A 24955-nucleotide genomic window follows, 5' to 3' on the forward strand; every position below is an offset into this window, starting at 1 on the left:
TAGCGATAACCCTTGGTGGAACTGGCTCTCGTGCAGCGCCACCCACCCCGGGGCAGGATTCGCGGCCATCTCTCCTTCCTTAAGGGGCCTAAGCTCTACTGCGTCCGGTATTCCCCACTTCAGTCGCATGGCGATGATCTCCTTCATCGTCATACTTCTCCCGGGTTGGTCGCATACGGTCCCGTCCGTAAGCGTATACCTAGGCTTCGGTATGCCCTCCGGGATTGCCACCGTGACTACGGGGGCCTCCACAGATCCATCCTCGCTCTCACCCTCGTCGGACTCCTCACTGCTCTCCGAGAACACCCCCGTCGAGGACCCGGTATTCTCTGCTAATTGACCTACTGAAGCTAGGTACCGATCGATACCCACTTCAGCTTGCCTGGCAGACGACTGGTATGACGATCCCGTATCCCCACCCTTGGTTTCTGATTCCATCCTAATCACGATACCGGAAACCTCAAAACTTGCTATATCTGGAATCAGAAGCACAAGGGTTAGCCTAACCAGATCTAAGACCACGTTGAAGCGCGGATCACTCCCCACTTCAAAACAAAACCCAGAAATTCAAAGCAAACCCAGAAATTCAAAGCAAACCCAGAAATTCAAAACAAAACCCAGAAATTCAAAGCAAACCCAGAAATTCAAGCAAACCCAGAAATTCAACGCAAAACCCAGAAACACAGGCAAATTCGAAGCAGTCCAAAACCCACGCCAAACAGAAACACAAACAAAAAAAACCAAACCACATTCTCTTACCTCTTTTCCGGCAGTCGCTAATCTCGCTAAAGCTTTCGTCTTCACTCCTCACAGCCACAGCAACAGAAGCACAAGAGGTGAGAGGGCAAAACGCGAATGCTCAGTTCTCAGAATTTCGGAGAAAGTGAGAAGGGAAACAGTCTGTTTCCCTCTTAAATTCAATCTCCAAAGCATCAGGGCCGTTGAAGCCGAAAAGCCCACAACCACAGGATCACTACACGTGTCCCACGTCTCGAAAACCGTCAGTTGAGGGGACGGGCATTTATTGCACAACTCAGTATGCCCCACGTGGCTGACATGCACCGCCTACCCCATCGGGTACCAAGAGGCTCCAACTCTCTCTACCCCATCGGGTATCAGAGCCAAGTCCTCTCTCTACCCCATCGGGTATCAGAGACATGTTCTCTCTCTACCCCATTGGGTACCGGAGAATTACATCCTCTACCCCATTGGGTACCGGAGGATCCAACTCTCTCTACCCCATCGGGTATCAGAGCCAAGTTCTCTCTCTACCCCATCGGGTATCAGAGCCATGTCCTCTCTCTACCCCATTGGGTACCAGAGACTCACATCCTCTACCCCATTGGGTACCGGAGGATCCAACTCTCTCTACCCCATCGGGTATCAGAGCCAAGTTCTCTCTCTACCCCATCGGGTATCAGAGCCATGTCCTCTCTCTACCCCATTGGGTACCAGAGACTCACATCCTCTACCCCATTGGGTACCGGAGGATCCCACTCTCTCTACCCCATCGGGTATCAGAGCCAAGTTCTCTCTCTACCCCATCGGGTATCAGAGCCAAGTTCTCTCTCTACCCCATTGAGCACCGGAGAATTACATCCTCTACCCCATTGGGTACCGGAGGATCCAACTCTCTCTACCCCATCGGGTATCAGAGCCAAGTTCTCTCTCTACCCCATCGGGTATCAGAGCCATGTCCTCTCTCTACCCCATTGGGTACCAGAGACTCACATCCTCTACCCCATTGGGTACCGGAGGATCCCACTCTCTCTACCCCATCGGGTATCAGAGCCAAGTTCTCTCTCTACCCCATCGGGTATCAGAGCCATGTCCTCTCTCTACCCCATTGAGTACCGGAGACTCACATCCTCTACCCCATTGGGTACCGGAGGATCCAACTCTCTCTACCCCATCGGGTATCAGAGTCAAGTTCTCTCTCTACCCCATCGGGTATCAGAGCCATGTCCTCTCTCTACCCCATTGGGTACCGGAGACTCACATCCTCTACCCCATTGGGTACCGGAGGATCCAACCCTCACCCTATCGCATCGTGTAGATTAGCTACCTACAGCGTAACCCGCTCAAGATATCCCTTGAACGGGAACTTGGGGGACTCCCTATAGGCACACTAGTGCCAAACTTCCGAGACAATAATAAGTCCCCACCCAAGAAACATCTTGAACGGGAACTTGGGGGACTTGTACATACTAGGGAAGTCTCAACTAAGTTTGGCACTATCGGCTGGGCCCCATCGGTACTCCCATGTACTATACCATGGGCCGGGTTCACGACCCACCATGGCGAGGCCCATTTGGGATGCCACCCCGGGCACCCAGGGCCCTGGGCAAGGCCAACACAGCCCAACTATTTACACAACAGGAGGACTGATATGACATCAGAAGAACAACTAGTGTCCCACATCGAGGATGGGGGAGACTTCCTTCACATGCTCGAGTATAAGGGCATTAGCACAACCACCTTTTACGGGTAATAACTCCTTTGTCTACTATTTACTTACTATACATCCATATTAGCTTCTCACTCAAGCATCGGAGAGGTGTAAACCGTCCGGTACGGTTTACCCCTCTAAGCGTGTGTTCTTGGTACAGGATTTAGGAGGTGCATCGGTACCCCAGACGGTATAGCATTCTGTGTGAGGTACCCGGAGAAATCCACCAGAAACAACTGCTGTTGTCTGACATTTAATAAGAACACATTTATATGTTTTCTGAAGTTACCAAAATAAAGGCTTGTTTAACAATTTGTTGTTTGAATGCATTTTCAAAGACATTTGATTGTTGTTTGAAATTCACTTAAAACTGGGTAAATTATAACTCATCTGTCATCTAAATAGTTTTAAGAATTTATTTTTATGTCTTTTGTCTTGTATTCCAACCACTGTTTTAAGTATTTATTTTGTCTGATAGACAATATAACTATATGTAATCATGTACTTGTGTAGTTTAATTGAGGTCAGAAATTCACTCTTCTGTTGCTTGAAGCACATTTGAAATATAGATAACTTGTTACTTCTGTTGTTTGATATAGGATTAAATTCAGTTTACTCCCCTGAACTTTGGGGCTAAAATCAGTTTGGTCCCTCTTTCTGAAAATTAATCTCGATGGTCCCTATACTCTCAAACGACATCACCCGAGTCCAAAATTTGAATTTGGCTCCAAAAGTGACGTCAGCTGCTGAGTTGGAGCCGACATAGGGTCCCACATTTCAACTTTTCAACTCAGTAAAAAGGGCAAAACGAACATTTCACAATGAAATTATTAAAAAAAAAATTGGTACATAAAAAAAAATAATTAAAAATAAAAATAAAAAAGAGGAATTTGATCCGTTCATAAACCCATTTTTGTTAGATCTCTTCCATCACAAAAAATTCCCAAACGAACCTCCATCATAAACCCATTCTGAGATCTCTTCATTTTCGTCTCTGTTCATCAAGGACCAGAATCCTCACTAACCCATAGCCATCTCCATTTTCAATTGAAGCTCAACCAAAATCCTCACCTAAATCAAACCCTAAAAGCTCCGATCTCAGCAGCCTTTGATCGGTGCGGTATGAATCCAAGCAATCCCCAATACCACTGCGGTGGGTCAATGATCCAGTTCATAAAATTGAAGTAGAAAAAGAAAAAGAGGCACCATGAAATTGAAGTAGAAAAAGAAAAAGGAAGCAATCCTTAGAGAGAGCTCAGCCACCTCAGACTCAAAGGAGCCATCCATGGAGTTTTGCAATGCTTGTGGTCGCCGCCGCCGCCGTCGGCCTTCTTACCCCCAACCACTTCCTTCTTGGCATCTCCACCCAACCCGAGGCCGTCGAAGAAGTCGGAGTCGACAAAGAGGCTGCGGAAATGGGCGGTGGAGTTTCGATCTCCCAGAGAGTCAGAGACACTAACGACCACGGAAATCACACCGCTTCCATTGCAGCCGGCCGTTACGTCTTTCCGGCATCTACTCTCAGCAAAAGAATGAACTGGAAATCGCTCCCACTTTCCGCCGTCGATTTAGATGCCCAGCGAGGTGACAATGTCGGGTCAGATCGAGGCCTTCATGATGTCGGATCGGATCGAGGCCTTCAAGACTCGGGTAAGGCCACGGTTTGGGCTTAATTGAAGGTCATGTCTCCTTCGAAAAATTGGACTGAGACCAAAGGACGGATGGCGGCGACGACGGCCATTTTTGAGAGGTAAGGATTGAGGGGGATAGTGAAAGTGAATGACCCTAATTAAAAGTGTTTGAATTTGATAACAATTGGCTTGAGTTTGGGTTTTGACGGGTCGGAAGAAGAAGAAGAAGAAGAAGAGGGAACTGGAGGGGTTTGGCACGAAGATATCCTCTCTGTTTTTTTTATATAATTATTTCATTGTGAAATGTCCGTTTTGCCCTTTTTACTGAGTTGAAAAGTTGAAATGTGAGACCCTATGTCAGCTCAAACTCAGCATCTTACGTCACTTTTGGAGTCAAATTCAAATTTTGGACTCGGGTGATGTCGTTTGAGGGTATAGGGACCATCGAAATTAATTTTCAGAAAGAGGGACCAAACTGATTTTAGCCCCAAAGTTCAGGGGAGTAAACTGAATTTAATCCTTTGATATAACAAGAAACAATAGATTTTGGTACGATTTAGTTGTTCATTTTCATGTTGAGACAACATATGTTGTAATCTTGTGTTGATTGTTAACCATATGGACATCATTCATTTTGGAACAATACAAAAGGCTTGTTATATCATCAAAGTCAAAAGGCTTGAAGCCAATTTAGAACATAATTTAAGAGAACACCAAGCAAAACTAGACTACTTCTAACCCAAAAATAAATAATTATAGAGTAATATTACACCAATGCAATCTACTATATATATATATGGAATTGACATGGCGATCTACAAGCTCTCATCTCCCAGTAAAATCGACACGAAAGAGTCAAAGAAATCTGGATCACACATTGAAAGGGAGACATAAGTGAACTGGAATGTTAAGGCATGAACTACTTAGCTTTGGGAATTTATTGAAGTCCATTTGTACAGCCATGAACTTGAACTTTTGCAGACTCATAGTAAACATGTTAAGGTAGAACATACTGAATTTTCATGGAATTCGGATTTAGGACAGTAAGGAAAAAGATGAACACAATCTGACTGAACTGTAGGAGTCATATAAAAAAAATCTCAGCAGCATGGTCAACTTAGAAAATTCACCATAAATTCATTGTAAGTCCAATTGACATGAAATCAGTTTTGAAACAACAATTTGAAATTTATAATTCAATATATATAAAAACCAGAAGTTAAATGATTCAAATAGGAGTTCAAATCTCAACAGAAAGTCAGAGGATACATTAAAAATGCTGGAACTTTCCCAAATGCAGACCAAATTTGGAAGAATCACCGAAAATTCACTTTGCTTCGGAATAAGATGAAAATTTCCAGATCCTTTGTTAACTAACAAAACAGAAACATGTCAAAATTTCAGTATATTTGAAGATGAGTAAGTTGGGTAAAATAAATACCAAAGAGAGCTGTGCTGCATGGCAGTTTCTGCAGAATTCCAAAATAAGTTAACACCTATCCATGACTGCTTAGACTACAATTTTATAATAGATTAAAAGAAACCTAATCACTCACAAGTCCCAACTCCCAACCAAATGATTATCAATTCCAAAACCTTATCAATTTATTAAGGGCTAAATACTAGTCAGTACCCTGTGGTTTAGGTCCAAAATCAATTCAGTCACTGGACTTCTAATTTCATCAAAAACACCCCTGCACTTTCAATTTTGATCTAATAGGTCCAATTCGTTAATATTCTGTTATGGGTTCAAGTTATAGTTGGATTATTTGTTGAAAAACTATTTATTTTTAATAGTAGGACTCACTCCTAAATTGACTATGCAGACCACCTCGACACCACATCATAAAACATAGGCCATCTATGAGCCACATTAACAAGTTAAATAACTCAATTGTCGGAAAACTAACAAATTGGACCTATTAGATCAAAATTGAAAGTGCAGGGGTATTTTTGATGAAATTGGAAGTTCATGGACTGAATTGATTTGGGACCTAAACCACAGGGTAGTAATTTGTATTTAGCCCATTTATTAAAATGGATGCTAATACAACAGAGAAGGTCATGAAGCAATCTAGAAACTAACAACTACTTGATTGCACTATGTGATCAATTTTATTTATATATTAAGTTTACAAGAAAGGGTATTACCCATGGAATCTTCCTAGCGGTTTCAAAAGCAGAATACTTGTTGATGGTAAGCCTATGGGACTAGGAGTTAGAGGTAGCAACTTCATGGGTGATGGATTATCTCCAATCAATTGTTGGGATTGGATCAGCTCCACGGGGAATAAAATATGCCCTGCTCCCACAAAGAAACAAATAGTAAGACTTAAAACTAAGTTTCAGCTCATCCTCCAGATCATGCATACCTATATGCTTCAGGAAATATATATAACCTAATACTAATATCTTCAGCTTTTAATCACTCAAATTCAGAATGAATAGGCTTCCACCAGGAGACAAATAGGCCATCTAACTAAACCTTTTCTGTCCACCAAATCATGGCATCATCACCTCCCTCACAAATAATACGTAATAATAATAAAGCCGTTATTATTTAGGGTCAGCTATATGACATCATTTGGTAAGAGCTTTGCAATATAACCTCTATATTCAATAAACACAACGTAAGTAACCAATTTGGCAGTTGCAATAGAATGATTATAGACCAATTTGATAATCCAATCTCAACAGATATTAACTATAAAATTAAGCACAGAAATCATTTGCAGATCGAATCGAACTTGTTACCTATATTAACCAACCAATTCAAGATATAAATAAGTTCCACCAAAACAGACCATTACATCTCTAAGCAACCATGATTTGGAGAAATTACAACAACATAGATATTTTGGTCTTCATCTTTTTCCTATACTACTGATCCTCAGTTTTGTTACAAGAAATCATAAATCACTGTTATAGCCAACATGAGCTCAGAATATAAGAGTTTATAAGTTAGTGACACTCTGAGGACAAAGATAATGGGACAGGGAGACTAATACCTTTGGGCAAGAGTTAATCATCTTACGTAAACCATTGCAAAGGATTAAACCATGCAATTAAGGGATAACAAAATTTGAACAGAAACCGAGTTGATTACAACAAAGTTGTAAACTTAAACAACAAAGGCATGGAATCTAAATAAGAGATTACTGATAAAGAATTTTTCTGGGCAAATTGAGATGTTGATTGAAAACCTTACCTTTGTTGCAGGAATTCATAATCTTGGATACCAATTCTCTGCAATGAGAATAGAAAAGTGCCCTTATTTGCATTTGACCAAAAGTAGGGTTCGTATTTCGGAAGCGGCAACTTCTGCCTGAGATGATAAGGCATAGATTTGATAGGAACTAAACTAGCAGAGAACTTGGCATCTAGGAATGGGATTTTAGGGTTTCACGAAGAGAGATCGAAGGACTCAAGCTTGGGTTTTTAATTTGCCAAAACCCGAGCAACATGTAACCTCAGCTGACGATAGATCGGGGCCTCGAGATTAAGCGGCTATGAATCAGATCTAGAATGAAAAAGATCAAAGCTGAAGGCTTCAGAGAGAGAGAGAGAGTCTGTTTTATAAATTGGATTGCTGCTAGGTTTGTTGCTCTGGGTCGAGATAGAGCTAGGTGTGAGAGAATGTGTTTTTGATGTTTTGAGTTTTTGACTAAGTGTGGGAAAAACACGGGCTTTGCTAGGGCATCAATTTGATAAGTTTACGTTGTAACAAAAAATAGTTTTTGGACACACAATGAGAAGTAATTTCCCTGTTTCACTCAGACAACATAAATTTGTTGTCTTATTTTTTCAATTGAAAGTGAAAATTTCTTGGTTTATTCAGACAACAGTTATCTGTTGTCTGAATTTTTCAAAGTTGGAAAAAATGAACTAGTATGGATTTTCATGCTATTCAGACAACACAATTAGTTTATTATGTCGTCTAAAAAACTTGAAACATGTCAGACGACAGAAAACTTGTGGCATAGTGACTCTAGGAGAAATTAAGACACTAAATTTGTTGCAAATGCATGTGCTAATATAGGTCACTTTCAAAACTTTTAACACTATTTAGGGTCAATCTCTTCCAACTCTATTTTTTTTTTTTTTTTTGAACATTAATCTCTTCCAACTCTAAAAAGATATCTTGACTCTCAACGTTGATATGTTTAACGCAGACTGTAGTTATAATTTCTTTCCGTAATTCAAAAAAAGATAAACCAGGAGCTAGTTTCTTCGAGCCTACTGATGGACCTAGCTATTTACTTCTAATCTAGTTCAGATGGTTAAGAGTGGTGTATTTACTTAATTAGAGGCCTAAATTACCAAGAACTAGGGGCAAAATCAGAAAATAAATTAGCACTGGTGCACTGCTTTTAATATTAGTCTGCCCCGGCCAGCTGCAGAATTGTCATGATCGACTATATATATCTAGCTACTACGTGAGTTAATGGCATCTTATTGGACCAGGCATTGATTGTTTCAGCATATGGCAGTAGCTGTGTGAACTCACCAAAAGAAATGCTCTCCAAACCCAGACACGTAAGCCCTGCCCAGATATAGCCTTAGCTCTTCTGCTTCCACATAAACATAATCCACAGAACAAGATAGAAGTGCTTTAATTAAAAGAACTTTTGTATTGAAACAATATGCAAGTTTTGTTTCTGAACCACCTTAGTTTTGGTGGTTCTTTGTTTATTCTTTGTTTGCTTTTCCTGTTTGTACTTTGTACTTCAGCTTGTTGTTTAATGAATTATCTTTGTTCAAAAAAGAAAAAAAAAAAAAAGTTATGTAACTCACGTGTATTCTCGATCTCTTCATTGCTTAGCCTAAATCTGAAGCAATCTTTCCTCCTTTCAAAGCTCTAAGAAATGATCGAGAAATTTCCTCTCTAAGAAAACACAACCATACTATGCAATATATTATAGAGTCAAAGTGCTTTGCATATACTTCAAAGAATAGCTAATTCTAAGTAGGGATAAAGTAACATCAGAACAGCTCGATCGATAGCTAGATAGACTATAGTATATTAAGGGGGTGAAATTTGCACACCCCACTTTACATTCTGCACACCCTTTCTAATTTTTTAATATTTTCTGATGTTCTCTTATGTTTGTTTCCCATATTACCCTTCTTCTCCAACCACTCACTGCCCGACTTTGCTTCTCTTCTCTCTTCTTCTTCTTCTTCATCTTCTTCTTCTTTCTTCCTCCTCTGAAAAAAAACCCACCATTAACAGACTCAACCTTTAAAACCAACCCACCATTACCAAAGACTCAACCTTTACATCACACCCAACATCCAAAGACTCAACCATTAAAACCAACCTCACGATGCGCCCAATCACCCTCATCCCCTCAGCCACCACAGCCCCACCGCACCCACCTCATCGTCCAACTCGCCGGCGCTGCCACCACCACCGCCTTCTCCCTCCTCGTCTACTTCCTCAAAATCACCCGCAAACGCACCGCCCCCGAAGGCGACTCCAAGCCCCCTCACTCTCTCTAAAATACCATAACCGCAAACCTCTCCTTTTCTCTCTCTGGGGTTCCAGTCCAGTCCCTCCTCTTCTTCTCTCTTTCAATCTGAACCAACACCACAATGTCTAATCGTGGCGGTTCAACCGGTGGTCGCGGTGGCGGAGGCCACAACCGAGGCCGAGGAAGAGGAAACCCCGGCGGTCAGGCCAGAGGCTCAGGCTACACTCCGGCGCCTGCTCCAGCACCTGCTCCGGCGTATACTCCGGGCCCGGCTGTGGCCTCATCGAGCACGGTTGGCAGAGCCCGGAGGCTTGACGGCAAGGAATAGAGTGTTGGTAGAGCCCGGAAGCTTGACGGCGGGAGGAAACGTGGTCGCTTCGACCTGGATTCCGGTAACTGATTAAGCCATTTGATTGTGTTGGTGTTGATGTTATTGTTTTGGGATGGAGATGAGTTTGGTGTAGGAAGCTATACAGGGTTGGTTATAGGGTTCCTCTGCAAACTTGAGATTGATCATGTCCACCTCTTTATTCTGATCGAAATCACCTGAACCGCTAAATTGGCGGTGAGTTATGAACTGGGTAGGTGAGTTTGAGAGAGTAGGGTGGAAATTTGTGGTGGGTTTTGGAAATGGAGTGGAGTGCAAAACGCGCTGAGTTGAGAAGTTGAGGGAAGAGAGCTTGGAGAAGCGGTGGTGTCTCAGAAGCAATTTGCAAATCGATCGTCGATGCATTTTTCCGTTTTGCTCTCTCGATTTGCGAAACCAACTGCAGTAGAAGAAAAACTCGACTACGCTTAGAACCTATCAAACTAACAAGCAGAGTTGGGGACTTGGGGTTGACTGGCTGAAGAGAAAGAAGAAGAGAGAAGCAAAGTCGAGCAGTGAGTGGTTGGAGAAGAAGGGTAATATGGGAAACAAACATAAGAGAACATCAGAAAATATTAAAAAATTAGAAAGGATGTGCAGAATGTAAAGTGGGGTGTGCAAATTTCACCCCCCCTATATTAATTATTTACAAAATCCAATCAAATCCCTCTTATATGACCACAAGAAGGTCTTAAACCAATAGTCATATCTTTGAAAACCCCAAGTTGTGAAAGAACTTCACTACCAAATGTATTTTAAAGGAGTGCACTGCTTTTTGTTTCACATCTTTACGTTTTAGTTTTAAGTAACCTCTATTAATTAACTATCAACTTATTTATATTTATGTGACTTAAATCCGTTATATTAACCATTCACGATACTATATTATAATTTTGGGGGAAAAAAAAACACGAGATAGAGATCGTTCATTGAAATTATCTTGAAATAGATATACAAAGAGCAACAGAAATAAAAGAGGCGAACTTTGATTATTATGCTAGAATGTATATATACATAATTTCGTCTGGATCGATCTTGCCTTTTTAAAATCTCCTGGATCCGTCTGCCTGCTAAGGCTACATCTTTATCGAGCCACTTGCTCAAAGCCACATACATAGTTATCATTTCACCAAAGAAAAAAATAAAAAACATGCATAGTTATCAAGCAAATTAAGCCATAGCTTTGAGAGTTGCCCACAGGCCACAGCTATGAGACAATTATTTCTAATTAGCCAGAGCCGAAGCATTTCCAGCTCATTCCCTTCTGTGTATAGTTGTGACCTGGTGTGTGTTTGTTATTACACGCGTCACTTTTGCATCTATATCAGTCTCTTTCTACAAATGCATTGTTCTATATATATATATATATATATATATATATATACAGTCCGGCTACACTAAGGACGTCCTTACCTAGCCTTAGGTACGGATTTCCGGTTTTCACCCACTTTCCGATCACATTTTCACATCTTAACCGTTCAGTTTTTAGGTTCTAATGTATAGATCACCACTGCAAATTTTCAGCCAATTTGGTGATCGTTAAGGCATCAAAAACTGCAATTTACCATTATAAATACGAACGGTTCCGGTTCGACAGATTCGGTCCGTTCGTGTAAATTGCAGTTTTGGACGCCTTAACGATCAACAATTTGGCTGAAATTTTGCAGAGGTGATCTATACATTAGGACCTAAAAACTGAACGGTTAAGATGTGAAAATGTGATCGACAAGTGGGTGAAAACACAAAATCCGTACCTAAACCTTAGGTAAGGACATCCTTACCTGAGAAAAATCCTATATATATATATATATATATATATATATATATATATATATATATATATATATATATATATATATATATACACATCATATATGACTGTGTGTGTATATCCATCATAATATATATATATATATATATATATATATATGACTGTGTGTGTATATCCATCATAATCGTCCACACATACCATCACTAATATTCCTCGGACCCCTACAATTGTGCAAAGATGTTGAAGATCGTCTTGTTCTTTCTGTCTGTGAGTTGTTCATTCATGGCTGCTGCTTCAGCTGGTAATTTCTACCGGGATTTCGACCTAACTTGGGGTGACCATCGAGCTAAGATACTCGACGGAGGAAACCTCCTCACTCTTTCTCTGGACCAAATCTCTGGCTCTGGGTTTCAGTCCAAGAGAGAATATCTTTTCGGCAGAATCGACATGCAGCTTAAGCTTGTCGCCGGCAACTCCGCCGGCACCGTCACCGCTTACTATGTAAGTACTTCTATACAAAGTCGGTTCTGCCATCCAAACTTGGATATTTATCTTTTTCAACAATACGAAAATGACTTTTCAAGACTATGAATATCATATATTCTTTTTAGTATACACAAACTATTACTCTTTTGCATGGCATTGATTGTGGGGGTTATAAACTTTTGTCTTTTTTGCTTGCAGTTGTCTTCAGAAGGGCCGAATCACGATGAGATTGATTTTGAGTTTTTGGGGAACTTGAGTGGAGATCCTTATATTGTCCATACGAACGTTTATACACAAGGGAAAGGGGGTAGAGAGCAACAATTCTACCTATGGTTCGACCCAACAAAAAACTTTCACACATACTCAATCCTTTGGAATCCCCAACGTATCATGTAAGATACATATACTAGCTCATCTTAGCTAAACCAATCAACCTATCTAGGAGGTTACGATCATATTAGTTTTCTCATTGATGGCGTAATTTTAACATGCAAGCCGAGTAGCTATTGGAAGTAAAAGTAGTAAAAGTTCATAGTGTTTATTTATTTATTTTTTTATTTTTTTATAAATTAAATAGAGGAGTAGGCGAGATTAGTGTAAAAGTTCATAGTGTAACTTGCACGATAGGACAAAAATGATTATTTCACAAATACTTATTTTGTTACTCATACTGGTGCTTACAGAGTTGGAAGGTACTCAAAAAGTGTTACAAGTTCACTACTCGCCTAAGCACGTTTTCCAGTACACATACTCGATCCACTGGAACGATTCATAAAGTTCTGATCCAGAATTATATATTTCAGCTTTGTTTCCCTTAGCTAGGATCACTTTCCACGAGCTCCTAGCCTCTTTGTCTTGTTTCATATTGTTCGACATATTCTTTTGTCCAAATAAAAAAAAAAATACTGTTCGATATTTGCATATGCCATCCCATTTGGTAATGTGCTCCTGAAAAGTGAAAACTAAACCAACCTATTTGGTTTTGTTTTCCCACAGATTCTTGGTGGATAACACACCCATACGAGTGTTCAACAACGAGGAATCAATTGGAGTTGGCTTCCCCAAGAAGCAACCCATGAAGCTCTACTCGAGTCTCTGGAACGCGGACCAATGGGCAACAAAAGGCGGGCTAATCAAAACCGACTGGTCCAAGGCTCCATTCACAGCCTACTACAAAAGCTTCAACGCCAATGCCTGTGTTTGGTCTCGGGGTTCTTCATCGTGTGCCAACTCCAAAAGTACCCCAACACCGGATGGCTTCGGCATCAACAACAACAATGGTTGGCAGACTCAAGGGCTTAATGCACCCGGTCGAAGAAGACTGAGATGGGTGCAGAGGTACTACATGATTTATAACTATTGCACTGATTTGAAGCGATTCCCTCAGGGTCGTCCAAGGGAGTGTAGGCGTTCTAGGTTTTAGACAAATGTACATGATATATATGTTGTGTTTATTATCAGTATTATGTATGTTTTGCTAGCTTGGGCCTTGCTTTTGTAATTTTTTTTCAAAGTTCATAAAGTCTGCGTATTCGATCTGTTTGGGCTGTGGAGGTCGCATGACCTCCTAGTTACTACCATATGTAAGGTACTTAATAACACTTGATAACATTACCATATAAAGTGGGTTTTCTAAGGAGAGCAATAATTGTAAACTTAAGAGGGTCCTTCTAAGCTCTAAAGAAAATACTTTCTTTTGAAAAACCAATGAGGAAAACTCATCTAGGCACCCCTATGGAGACGGTTCTTTTTTTTTTTTTTTTTGACCAAGCAATAGCCAACTGATATTATGGAGTTGATCGTTTGGGCTTCCGCCCGATCTTCTAGTTCTTTAGGCTAACCTCATTGTTGATCGTTTGGGGTACTCGAAGCGTAAAATTATTTTGAGGGGGAGTGCTATGTAGAATCGCTGTAAATCTGTATGTAATTAGGTTTTTATTTAATTAGGATATCCTGTAATTATGGAAAGATTGTTTCCTATTAGAGTTAGACTACTCCTTTGTACTTGTATATATACCCTCATTGTGGGATGAATAGAATCATCGAATTAACCCTACTTCAACTACTTGGTATCAGAGCAGGTTCAATCCTTTGAACTTGCGCTGCATCCTTTGAATCCTGAATCCTGAAGAACACCACAAACCGCTGCGTACCACCACCATTGAATTCCAAACCACCATCACCCTACCTTTTTTCGAAAAAAAATTCAGATCCATCTTGAAACCCTAGAAAACCCAATCCTGCAAAAATCCCGAATTCCTCAATGGCCGGACCTGTAATTGAAGGCGAACAGTCAAATCCCGAGAAGGCAATGGTGCCATCCTCACAAGTCATCCATCACCACTACACCACCCAACAAGACAACTTTGCGTTCCCAACAAGTGTTGTCTTGAATGAATCCAACTACACCATATGGGTAGGCCTCATCAAAAAGTCCGCGGATCAAGTAGGCCGATGGAGGCCCGCCGGCCCTGAGGGCTAAAAGCCCGGCTTGGCCCGTTAAAAAGCCCGCAAAAGCCCGCAAAAGCCCGCCTCGGGTGGGTAGTGGGCCGGCCCGCAAAAGCCCGGCCCGGCCCGTAAAAGCCCGTAAAATATTATATATATATATATATGTAGATGTGTGTGTGTGTGTTTATAAATACACACACACACACATATAGATATATATATTTGTGTGTGTTTATATATATATATGTGTGTGTGTGTGTTATATATAGATATATCTATATATGTGTGTGTGTTTATAAATATATATATATAGATATATATTTGTGTGTGTGTTTATATATATATAGAGATATAGAGATATATATATATATATATATATATATATATATATATATATGTGTGTGTGTGTGTGTGTGTGTGTGTGTGTGTGTTTATATATATATAGAGATATATATATATATCTGTGTGTGTGTGTGTGTGTGGAAGTTCTTATACTTATATATAAAATATGTGTATATATATATATATATATATATTCTAAATATCGGTTGACCAATTCGATCGGATTCGAAAATATGGTGAAATTGGCTAAATTTTTTACCACACTCATAATTTATTGTAATAAACTCATCCAACGGTCGGTTTTTCCATTTTCTTTGAATTGATAGGGGTTGCTCTTTGGAGTGTATGATATATAAATATAGGTTTATAAGAGTAACTACGTTTGACCTAGTTGATCGAATTCGAAACGATAACCAAATTTGCTAGATTTTTTACAACCACCATAAAATATTACAATCTCTCAATCGAGCGGTTGGTTTCTCCAAATTCATCTTCCACTTCATGGTTGTTTTAGAATGGACCTCAACAATTTAAATGCAATGTATAAGTCATACAACTTTAGGAGACAAATTAGTATAGGTTAACGTATTTGTAATTAAAAATTGAAATTTTTATCTTATGTCCAACACATCCATCGATGAATTATTTACAAGCGTGATGTAAAAAAATAAACAAGTTTTGCGTTCATCACGCCATCGGTCAACCAAGAAAACATGCAAGTGACTACAGTTGACCAATCCGATCGAGTTCGAAACTATGGTGAAATTGACTAAATTTTTAACCACACTCATAATTTATTCATAATTTATTGTAATAATCACATCCAACGGTCGGTTTTCCCATTTTCTTTGAATTGATAGGGGTTGCTCTTTGGAGCGTGTGATATATAAATATAGGTTTAGAAGAGTAACTAGTTTTGACCTAGTTGATCGAATTCGAAACGAAAACCAAATTGGCTGTATTTTTTACAACCACCATAAAATATTACAATCTCTCAATCGAGCGGTTGGTTTCTCCAAATTCATCTTCCACTTCATGGTTGTTTTAGAATGGACCTCAACAATTTAAATGCAATGTATAAGTCATACAACTTTAGGAAGAAAATTGGTATAGGCCAATGTGTTTGTAATTAAAATTAATTTTTTTATCTTATGTCCATGCACATCCATCGATGGAATATATACAAACGTGATGTGAAAAAATAAGCACGTTTCGCGGTTGTCACGCCATCGGTCAACCAAGAAAACATATAAGTGACTACGGTTGACCAATCCGATCGAATTCGAAAATATGGTGAAATTGGCTAAATTTTTTTATCACACTCATAATTTATTGTAATAAACTCATCCAACGGTCGGTTTTTCATTTTCTTTGAATTGATAGGGGTTGCTCTTTGGAGTGTATGATATATAAATATAGGTTTATAAGAGTAACTGCGTTTGACCTAAAATAAGCAAGTTTTGCGTTCATCACGCCATCGGTCAACCAAGAAAACATGCAAGTGACTACAGTTGACCAATCCGATCGGGTTTGAAACTATGGTGAAATTGACTAAATTTTTAACCACACTCTTATTTTATTGTAATAATCACATCCAACGGTCAGTTTTCTCATTTTCTTTGAATTGCTATATGTTGCTCTTTGGAGTGTATGATGTATAAATATAGATTTATAAAAAATTAGTTCCTTTAAAAATTTATTTATCAATAAATTAGTATCTATATATAAATAAAGATTTTTTTTAGTGCAATATAGAATTATAGATATGTTATCTTTGATTGTATTTGATCATTATCCAATGAATTTCCAAAGCTTGATTAAAAAAAAAATTATTTGTGTCTTTAAATATTTATTTATACATAAAGCCCGCAAGGCCAAGCCCGGCCCCGCCCGAAAAAGCCCGCAAAGCCCGCTTTATATGGACGGGCTTGGATCCGTCTATTTTTAATAAAGCTCGGCCCGTTATTATTTAAAAATATAGCAAGGCACGGCCCGGCCCGGCCCGTTGACAAACCCCTACATATGGGCTCCTCTCATGCGGATGCGCATTGGAGCACGAGGGAAGGTTGGTTATCTGACGGAGTGAAGGCTGAACCCGCCATAAATTCTACAGAGTATGAAGCTTGGGCCACGGACAATGAAAAGGTGAAAAGTTGGCTCATTGACTCCATGGAGTCCTCTCTTATGAACCGGTATATTCGTCTCCCTACTGCAAAAGATATTTGGGAAGTTGTAGAGAAAACTTTTTATGATGATTCTGATGAAACCCGGATCTTTGAATTGAACAAGAAGTGTTTTGAAGCAAAGCAAAATGGACGGCCTATTCCTACCTACTATAATGAGTTAGTGGCGATGTTCCAGGAGATTGATCAAAGGGTGGCCTCTCAGAATGATAATGTTGCAGCTGTAGTTCAAGAGACCTCAGCGATGTCCCAGATGCGTGTTCACATGTTTTTGAGTGGACTTGACCTAGAGTATGATCAGGTGCGTGGAGAAATCCTGCGCAAGGAACCTAAATTCTCTTTGGAGCAGAGCTATGCTTACATTCGCAAGGTGCAATCAGAGAAACAAGCTATGGGGCATTCGATACCTACCGAATCCTCTATTATGGCTATCCAACTCAAACCAGGTCCTCCTCCAGGCTTCTCACATCGTCCTCTAGGTAAACCAAATCCATATGCAAATGGAAATTCCATTGTGTGTGGGGAACTAGGTCATAGCAAAGAGCAGTGCTATGAAGTGATTGGTTACCCTGATTGGTGGGACTTCACCAAGAAACCACGAAAGAATCTAGGCAAGGCCGCCATTGCTACTACAGAGGAAGAGCGTCTAGACAATGCCTCCGCTAATGTAGCGCAATCAGGTATGAAGGGTAAGGTTACTTTGAATAATACATGGATAATTGATACAGGTGCATCTGATCATATGACCAATGACCCTAATCTTGTGAAAAACCTTAGACATTCCCCTCAAGTTGTTGTCTCTACTGCTGATGGTACTCCAACTCCGGTCACCGGAGAAGGTTCTATTGTTTTATCTGATACATTAACCCTTGAATCTTTCTTAGTTGTGCCATCACTAGCTTATAATCTCCTGTCTGTCGGTCAAATTATTTTAGCTCTTGCATGTATTGTGACCTTCTATCCGTCTTTCTGTGTGTTTCAGGACATTCTGACTTGGCGGATCCTTGGTTATGGTGTTAGAAGGGGGAAATTATACTACCTGGATCTGACAGAGACTGGAGAGAACCAGAAGCATCTTTTGGGGCAAGCTAATCAAATCAATGGGGTAGAGAATGCGAAGGAAGCTGTATGGTTATGGCATCGCCGTTTAGGTCATCTATCTTTTAGTTATCTTAAGAAGTTGCAACCTCATTTGTTTTCTGTTGTCAGTGATTTGGATTTCCATTGTGACATTTGTGAACTAGCCAAGAGCCATCGTGTTTCATATTCACCAAGTCTTAATAAAAGTCCTGTTCCTTTTATGAAAATTCACTCTGATGTCTGGGGTCCTGCGAAAATTCCTTCTCTTTCTGGAGCTCGATATTATGTAACGTTTATTGATAATTGTACTCGCATGACATAGGTATCATTACTAAAGAATAAGAGTGATGTATTTGGGATGTTTACCGAATTTCACAAAATGGTGGCAACTCAGTATCAAAAATCCATTAGAGTGTTTCAGTCTGACAATGGTGGAGAGTTTGTGAATGACCCTATGATTGAGTTTTGCCGGTCACATGGAATTCGTCATCAAACCTCCAATTCTTATACTCCTCAACAGAATGGTTTAGCAGAACGGAAGAACAGGCAATTGATGGAAGTTGTTCGTGCTTCCTTGTTTGGCATGAATGTACCTCGGTCCTATTGGGGAGAAGCAGTAGTAAAATCAGCAGTATATCTTATCAACCGTACTCCTTCACGGGTGATTGAGTTTCAGAATCCTCATCAGAAGCTTCATACACTTTTGACCATCCCTTCTATGCCTAATTTGGAGCCCCGGGTTTTGGGTGCACAGCCTATGTTCATATTCCCAAGCCTCAACGCAACAAGCTTGATCCCCGTGCCCGTAAGTGTATCTTTGTTGGTTATGCTGACTTCCAGAAGGGTTATCGATGTTATAATCCTCTTACTGGCACTATACATGTCTCTCTTGATGTTGCTTTTCATGAATCCGAGCCTTATTACTCAGGGGGAACTTCTCAGTCTTCCCTTCAGGGGGAGAGAGGTTGTGAAGCGAATCCTCGTTCTATTATTGATTTTGATGTCTTTGAAGACTTGGAAAATTTGGAGGATAGATTTGAAGGTAGAAATTCGGAAACAAAAAATGCAGTTGTCGAACAGAGCATTGTAAATTCCGAAATAGACAATGCGACTGCCGAACGAAGTGTTGCGAATTCCGAAACAGAAAATGCGACTGCCAAACAGAATGTGACTGCCGAACGATGTGTCGCGAATTCCGAAATAGAAAATGTAACTGCCGAACAGAGTGTTGTGAATTCCGAGACAGAATAGACAACTTTTCTGGATAGTTTGAATCAAAATCAAGACATATCTGAAGCTCACACACAAGATATTTCCCCTTCTGCATCACCAACTGAAGATCCCGGTCAGAATGATCCACCACAGGTACCCCTAAACTGTAATTAGAGGTGGCAAACGAGCCACTAAGCACGAGCACGGCACGGGCCCGGCACGCTTAAAAGCGGCCTGGCACGGCCCAAGCACGTTAGTGGCCCGGCACGACCCGAGCACGTTAGAATAACGGGTCAGGCTGGGCCTAAGAATATTGGCCCATTGACTCGGCCCGGCCCGAGCCCGTAATGGGCCCGGCACTGCCCGAGCACGACATATTGTGGGCCGGCCCGTTACAAACACAAAATTTCATTTTGTTTTTAAAAATATTAAAAAACTACAATGATGAGATTTGAATATGAGACATTTTTATTTAAAATCTCATGACAATTCCACCAATGCTTTCTTTTATATTGTCAAAATAATGAAACAAAACATTATATCCTTGTTTTGACATAAGTATTTTTTCTAAATATTAAATATATGTTTATTAATAAAGACTAATCTCATAATAATACAACTATAGAATGAAGGAAAAAATAATAGATACTAAATCTTCATTATATTAATAAAGATTAATCTCACAATAATATACTAAAAACAATATATTTTGAGTTTTTTTTTTCTTTCTTTCTTATAGTGGCATATAAAAAATTATTAGAAATCTAATCTTAAAAAGCTAAGATTAAGAAAAACGTTGTCGAACTTAATTTATTTTAATTTTCTAAATAGTTAAATAAAATTAATGTTTATTTGTTCAAATTAAGATTTTAAAATCGTACTTTATAGTGGGTAGGCACGAGCACGGCCCGTTATTGACCTGACACGAGCACGGCCCGGCACGATATGGGCTCGGGCCATGGGCCGGGCCGGGCTTAATGTTTAAGTAAATTGGCCGGCATGAGCCCGACACGATAATAAATGGGCCGGCCCAAGCACGGCAAGCACGGCACGAAGCACGACTAGGCCCGCTTAAAATGGGCCGGGACGGCCCGTTTGCCACCTCTAACTGTAATGAGTCTTCTGGGTTAGAAAGTGTCGAACCTAGGAAATCACAAAGGGTTACTAAGGGAATTCCTAAGAAACAATATGAACCAGATATCAAAGCCAAAACTAAATACCCTATAGCTAATTTTATGTCTAACCATAGGATTTCTGGGTCACATGCACTTGTTGTTGATCAATTATCTACTGTATCTATTCCTAGTAACGTGCAGGATGCATTGACTGATCCAAAATGGACAAAGGCGATGAATGAAGAATTGGAAGCTCTTCAAAAGAATGCAACATGGGAGCTAGTACCTATGCCGGTTGGAAAGAAGACTGGAGGATGTCGTTGGGTATTTACTGTGAAGCTTAATGCAGATGGAACTATTAATAGATACAAGGCGAGGTTGGTTGCCAAAGGATATACACGACGCTATGGGATTGATTATGAGGAGACTTTTGCACCTGTGGCAAAGATTAATACTGTCCGGATTCTAATCTCACTTGCAGCAAACAAAGATTGGCCCTTGCACCAGTTTGATGTGAAGAATGCGTTTCTTAATGGGAATTTGGAAGAAGAAGTGTACATGGATGTGCCCCCAGGTGTTAAGAATTACCCAAGTGACGTTGGCAAAGTGTGTAAATTGAAGAAGTCTTTGTATGGCCTGAAGCAGTCTCCAAGAGCTTGGTTTGGAAGATTTTCAAAGTCCATGAAAGCCTTTGGATACAGACAGAGCAATTCTGACCATACCTTGTTCATCAAGCGCAAGAGTGGTAAGATTACAGCTCTTATTGTGTATGTTGATGACATGATTGTTACAGGGGATGATCCGAAAGAGATAAATGAACTGCAAAAGTATTTGTCAAAGGAGTTTGAAATGAAGGATCTGGGACAACTGAAGTATTTTTTGGGTATTGAAGTTGCAAGGTCTAAGAAGGGGATTTCACTTTCATAGAGGAAATATGTTCTTGATTTACTTGCTGAAATGGGGATGCTGGACTGCAGACCCATCGAGACACCCATTGAGATGAATCACGGACTTGCTATCTATCCTAATCAAGTTCCAACTGATAAAGGGAGGTATCAACGTGTCACGCCCCGAATTTTGAATAATAAATTCAAATCCGAAACATGAATAAACAATTAATACAAATAACGTTCTGAATTTTTTTTTTTCAGAAACAAACACACCACTCGCCACTCAACACAAAACTCGAAAACCTCGAGTTAATTATTACAATTCACTCTTACAAAGTAAAATCGTAAAGCTCTAAATGAGCATAACAAACCTCACAATATAATGCTGTAATTCACATAACACTACTCTAAGCAGCCCGATCACCGTCCTGGTTCTCCTGACCTGTAGGATTACCCGCTACACAATTTGAATAGTGTACCGGGAGTTGCAACAACACAAAACCCGGTAAGCTTTTTACAGCCAGTATGAGTAAACAAGAAAGAACTGTTGATTTTAAATTACAATTCTTATAACTCAACAACACAACCAACAATCTCAACATCCACGACGCAAACGTCAACCAATTCAATATCACCACTTTGGTCCTATCACACAACACTATCACCACTTTGGTCCCATCCCATAACACGTTAGAGCTCTAACTGCCTCGTTACCTCTGACACCTTGGCCTAGGGTCAAGCAACGGCAAAAATACTTCGGTTAACACTATAACCGTCGCGCTTTGGACATCCCCGTCCTCAGCACCATATACTTCGGTTAATAATAAACCGTCGCGCTTTGGACATCCCCGTCCTCAGCACACAACTTCGGTTAATAATAAACCGTCGCACCTTGGACATCCCCGTCCTTAGCACACAAACACTCCGGTTATCCTTAACCGTCGAACTTCGGACACCTCATCCTCAGAACCCTACATTCTCTAACTCTATACATCCTCCAATGTAAATCATGAATATTAACACGAACTCATCAATCATGTTCATCACATATAAATATGGTAAGTCACATGTCAATTCATAATAATTTAATCATCCCAATTCCACACTCTTCAATGTCACACCATTCATATATAATCACGTAAATATATATATACGTAATTATCCGCTCAGGGATAATCACTAATACCAACTATAGTTCACATGCAATAAAACCGAGAAATTCATTTGTATAGTAAAAATCATTTTACTTACCCATGGACCGTAGTTGATCAAGTCCATATGATTTTAAAACAAATATTTATTCCATAAATATTTTCACGCAATTACGACAAAATAAGGTAATTAAATTTATTCGGTTCGTAATATGAACCACGTGAGGTTTACTCACCTCTAAATTCCCGCTGCGTCTTCTTAACAGCTCAAAATACAATTTCACGAATCGTCCGCCAAATCAAACCGTCGATCACCTAATCAAACATGACCTTAACTTAGCAAATAACTCAAAAACATAATCAAACGACAATTCAACGGTCGGATTGAAATTAAATGATGATCCAACGGTCGGATCCTCACGGATCGCCTTCCTAATCACTGTTTTGCATTTATACGAAGATCCAACGGTCGGATCTTCGCCCATGACTACACAAAGCCACTGGGACTGTCATAAGATCATCATATCAAAACTACAAGTCCATCTGACGGTACTAACTTCACAGATCACAAATCTAACGATCGAAATCGATCTAAACTTAAAAATTCATAACTTAATCATACGATATCCAAAAATTGCGTATAATATATCGAAATGATCGTATTGAAATATAGAATCTGAAAATGTACAGAAACCATATTTTTGATCCCCGGAGGTGGCCGGAAAGGGCCGCCGGAGTTAGTGGCAGAGCCGCCGCCGACCACCACCAATGGTGTCGGGGCCGGGCTGCTCTTCTTCCTCTCATCATGCTTGACAACTTTCATAACTAGCACGAAGTCTGAAAATGACCGGAAGGGGTCGAAAATTACCTTGAACAGTATGAAGGTGGCCAGAATTTTCCAGAAACCGGCGAGAAACTGCAGAAAACGGCGAGCTCCAATTCGACGTAAAAACGTCAATTTAAGGCTTCGATTCCTTCTGAAGAGTTGTTAAGAAACTCAAGAAGAACTCACTGGTTCAAGAATCACAGAAAAATATGGTCTGTAGCTCGAGATATACCGATCGAAAGCTTCGGTGGTCGGAAAAATTCCAGAATTTTGCAGAATCCGGCAAGGCTTGATTTCGACGTCAAAACTTCAATTTCAGGCTTCGATTCCTTCTAGAGAGTTGTTAAGAAACTCAAGGTGAGTTTACCAGTTCAAGAATCACTCAAAACGATGCACTACAACTCGAGATATACCTATCAAAAGCTTCGGTGGTGGTGGAAAATTTCCAGAATCTGGCGAGCTCCGACGAACGTGAATCCGATCACTCCAGGTGCGATCCTTCTAGAATGATGATCAGAAGGTTGAGGCGAGTTCAGGGAGCTAAGGATCGTGAGTTTTGGTGGCCGGAGCTAGGAGAAAACCGGCGTTGACCGATTTTTGTTTCAAAGTTTGCGACTCCGACTGCCGGATTTGAGGCCGTTCCGGTGGAAGTGATCACGTCTAGCAGGTAGGCGGCGTCGAGGCGAAGGCAAGGGAGGTGGTCTGGTGTCGATTGGTGGCCGGAGGAGGGAGAACTCGGCCGGAGAGCTTTGCTCTGTTTTTTCTGGGCTCGGACGCGCGCAAGAGAGAGAGAGTTCGGTTTCCAGAAATGGAACTGAAATTATTTTTGGTAATTTCCAAAAATGGCAGCTTTATACTAAACTGGAAACTTTTTCAAAAAAATCATAACTAATTCATACGAACTCTGATTTTTGCATACCACATATGCACGAGATCGTATCGACGAGCTCTACAACTTTCATGAAGGAAGTTTTCCCCAATTATGAACGTATAAAAAGTCAACTCCTTTGACCTCCCCTAAAACGTTCAGTTTTCGAATAAAAATTGTTCGAACCAATTTCACCACTCCTCCAAGCTTCATACTTTCTCCCATGACCACGAAATCATTTCTAAAATGTCCTCGGAAAAATAATTTAGATTTTTTCGGGGTATTACACAACGTCTTGTAGGAAGGTTGATTTATCTTTCACATACTATACCTGATATTGCTTATTATGTTGTAAGTGTTGTTAGTCAATTTATGCATTGTCCTAGTGAAGAGCATATGGATGCAGTCTTTCGTATTTTGAAGTACTTGAAGATGACGCCAGGTAAAGGGTTACTGTTTCAGAAAAAAGATGAATTGGAAGTTGTTGGGTACACAGATGCAGATTGGGCTGGTGATAAAACTGACAGACGTTCTACATCTGGGTACTTCACTTTTGTTGGAGGGAACCTTGTCACTTGGCGTAGAAAAAAACAGAAAGTTGTTGCCAGATCAAGTGCAGAAGCTGAGTTTCGAGGTATGGCACACGGAGTCTGTGAAATGTT

The 24955-nt window shown here is 40.2% G+C and overlaps 1 protein-coding gene and 1 long non-coding RNA gene across 3 annotated transcripts; one reads left to right on the forward strand and one right to left on the reverse strand.

Annotated features, from left to right (window-relative positions):
- Window positions 1-11836: 11836 nt before the first annotated feature.
- LOC133733088 (xyloglucan endotransglucosylase protein 1-like) lies at window positions 11837-13792 on the forward strand. Of its 2 annotated transcripts, none has more exons than XM_062160698.1 (3): window positions 11837-12193; window positions 12377-12570; window positions 13175-13792. In XM_062160698.1, exons 1-3 carry the CDS (start codon window positions 11930-11932, stop codon window positions 13599-13601), a joined length of 885 nt encoding a protein of 294 aa, XP_062016682.1. In that variant the 5' UTR covers window positions 11837-11929; the 3' UTR covers window positions 13602-13792. The 2 variants fall into 2 exon arrangements, with proteins under 2 accessions (XP_062016682.1, XP_062016683.1); XM_062160699.1 differs by lacking the exon at window positions 13175-13792 and adding an exon at window positions 12862-13140.
- A 7836-nt stretch (window positions 13793-21628) lies between these two features.
- LOC133733706 (uncharacterized) lies at window positions 21629-24537 on the reverse strand. The gene is made up of 3 exons (XR_009857847.1): window positions 23468-24537; window positions 22836-22914; window positions 21629-21905 (listed from the first exon to the last, which is right to left on the reverse strand). It is a non-coding gene; the product is annotated as an uncharacterized LOC133733706 (long non-coding RNA).
- Window positions 24538-24955: the final 418 nt, after the last annotated feature.

The sequence above is a fragment of the Rosa rugosa genome, chromosome 2, assembly GCF_958449725.1.
Source record: "Rosa rugosa chromosome 2, drRosRugo1.1, whole genome shotgun sequence".
In the NCBI taxonomy this organism is placed as follows: domain Eukaryota; kingdom Viridiplantae; phylum Streptophyta; class Magnoliopsida; order Rosales; family Rosaceae; genus Rosa; species Rosa rugosa.

Excerpts from the sequence above, each read along its gene's own strand:
- LOC133733088 (XM_062160698.1), top strand. The coding sequence starts at position 11,930 with ATGTTGAAGATCGTCTTGTTCTTTCTGTCTGTGAGTTGTTCATTCATG. Across the intron at positions 12,194-12,376 it reads GCACCGTCACCGCTTACTAT|TTGTCTTCAGAAGGGCCGAA; the intron begins GTAAGTACTTCT and ends TTTTGCTTGCAG. Across the intron at positions 12,571-13,174 it reads TGGAATCCCCAACGTATCAT|ATTCTTGGTGGATAACACAC; the intron begins GTAAGATACATA and ends GTTTTCCCACAG.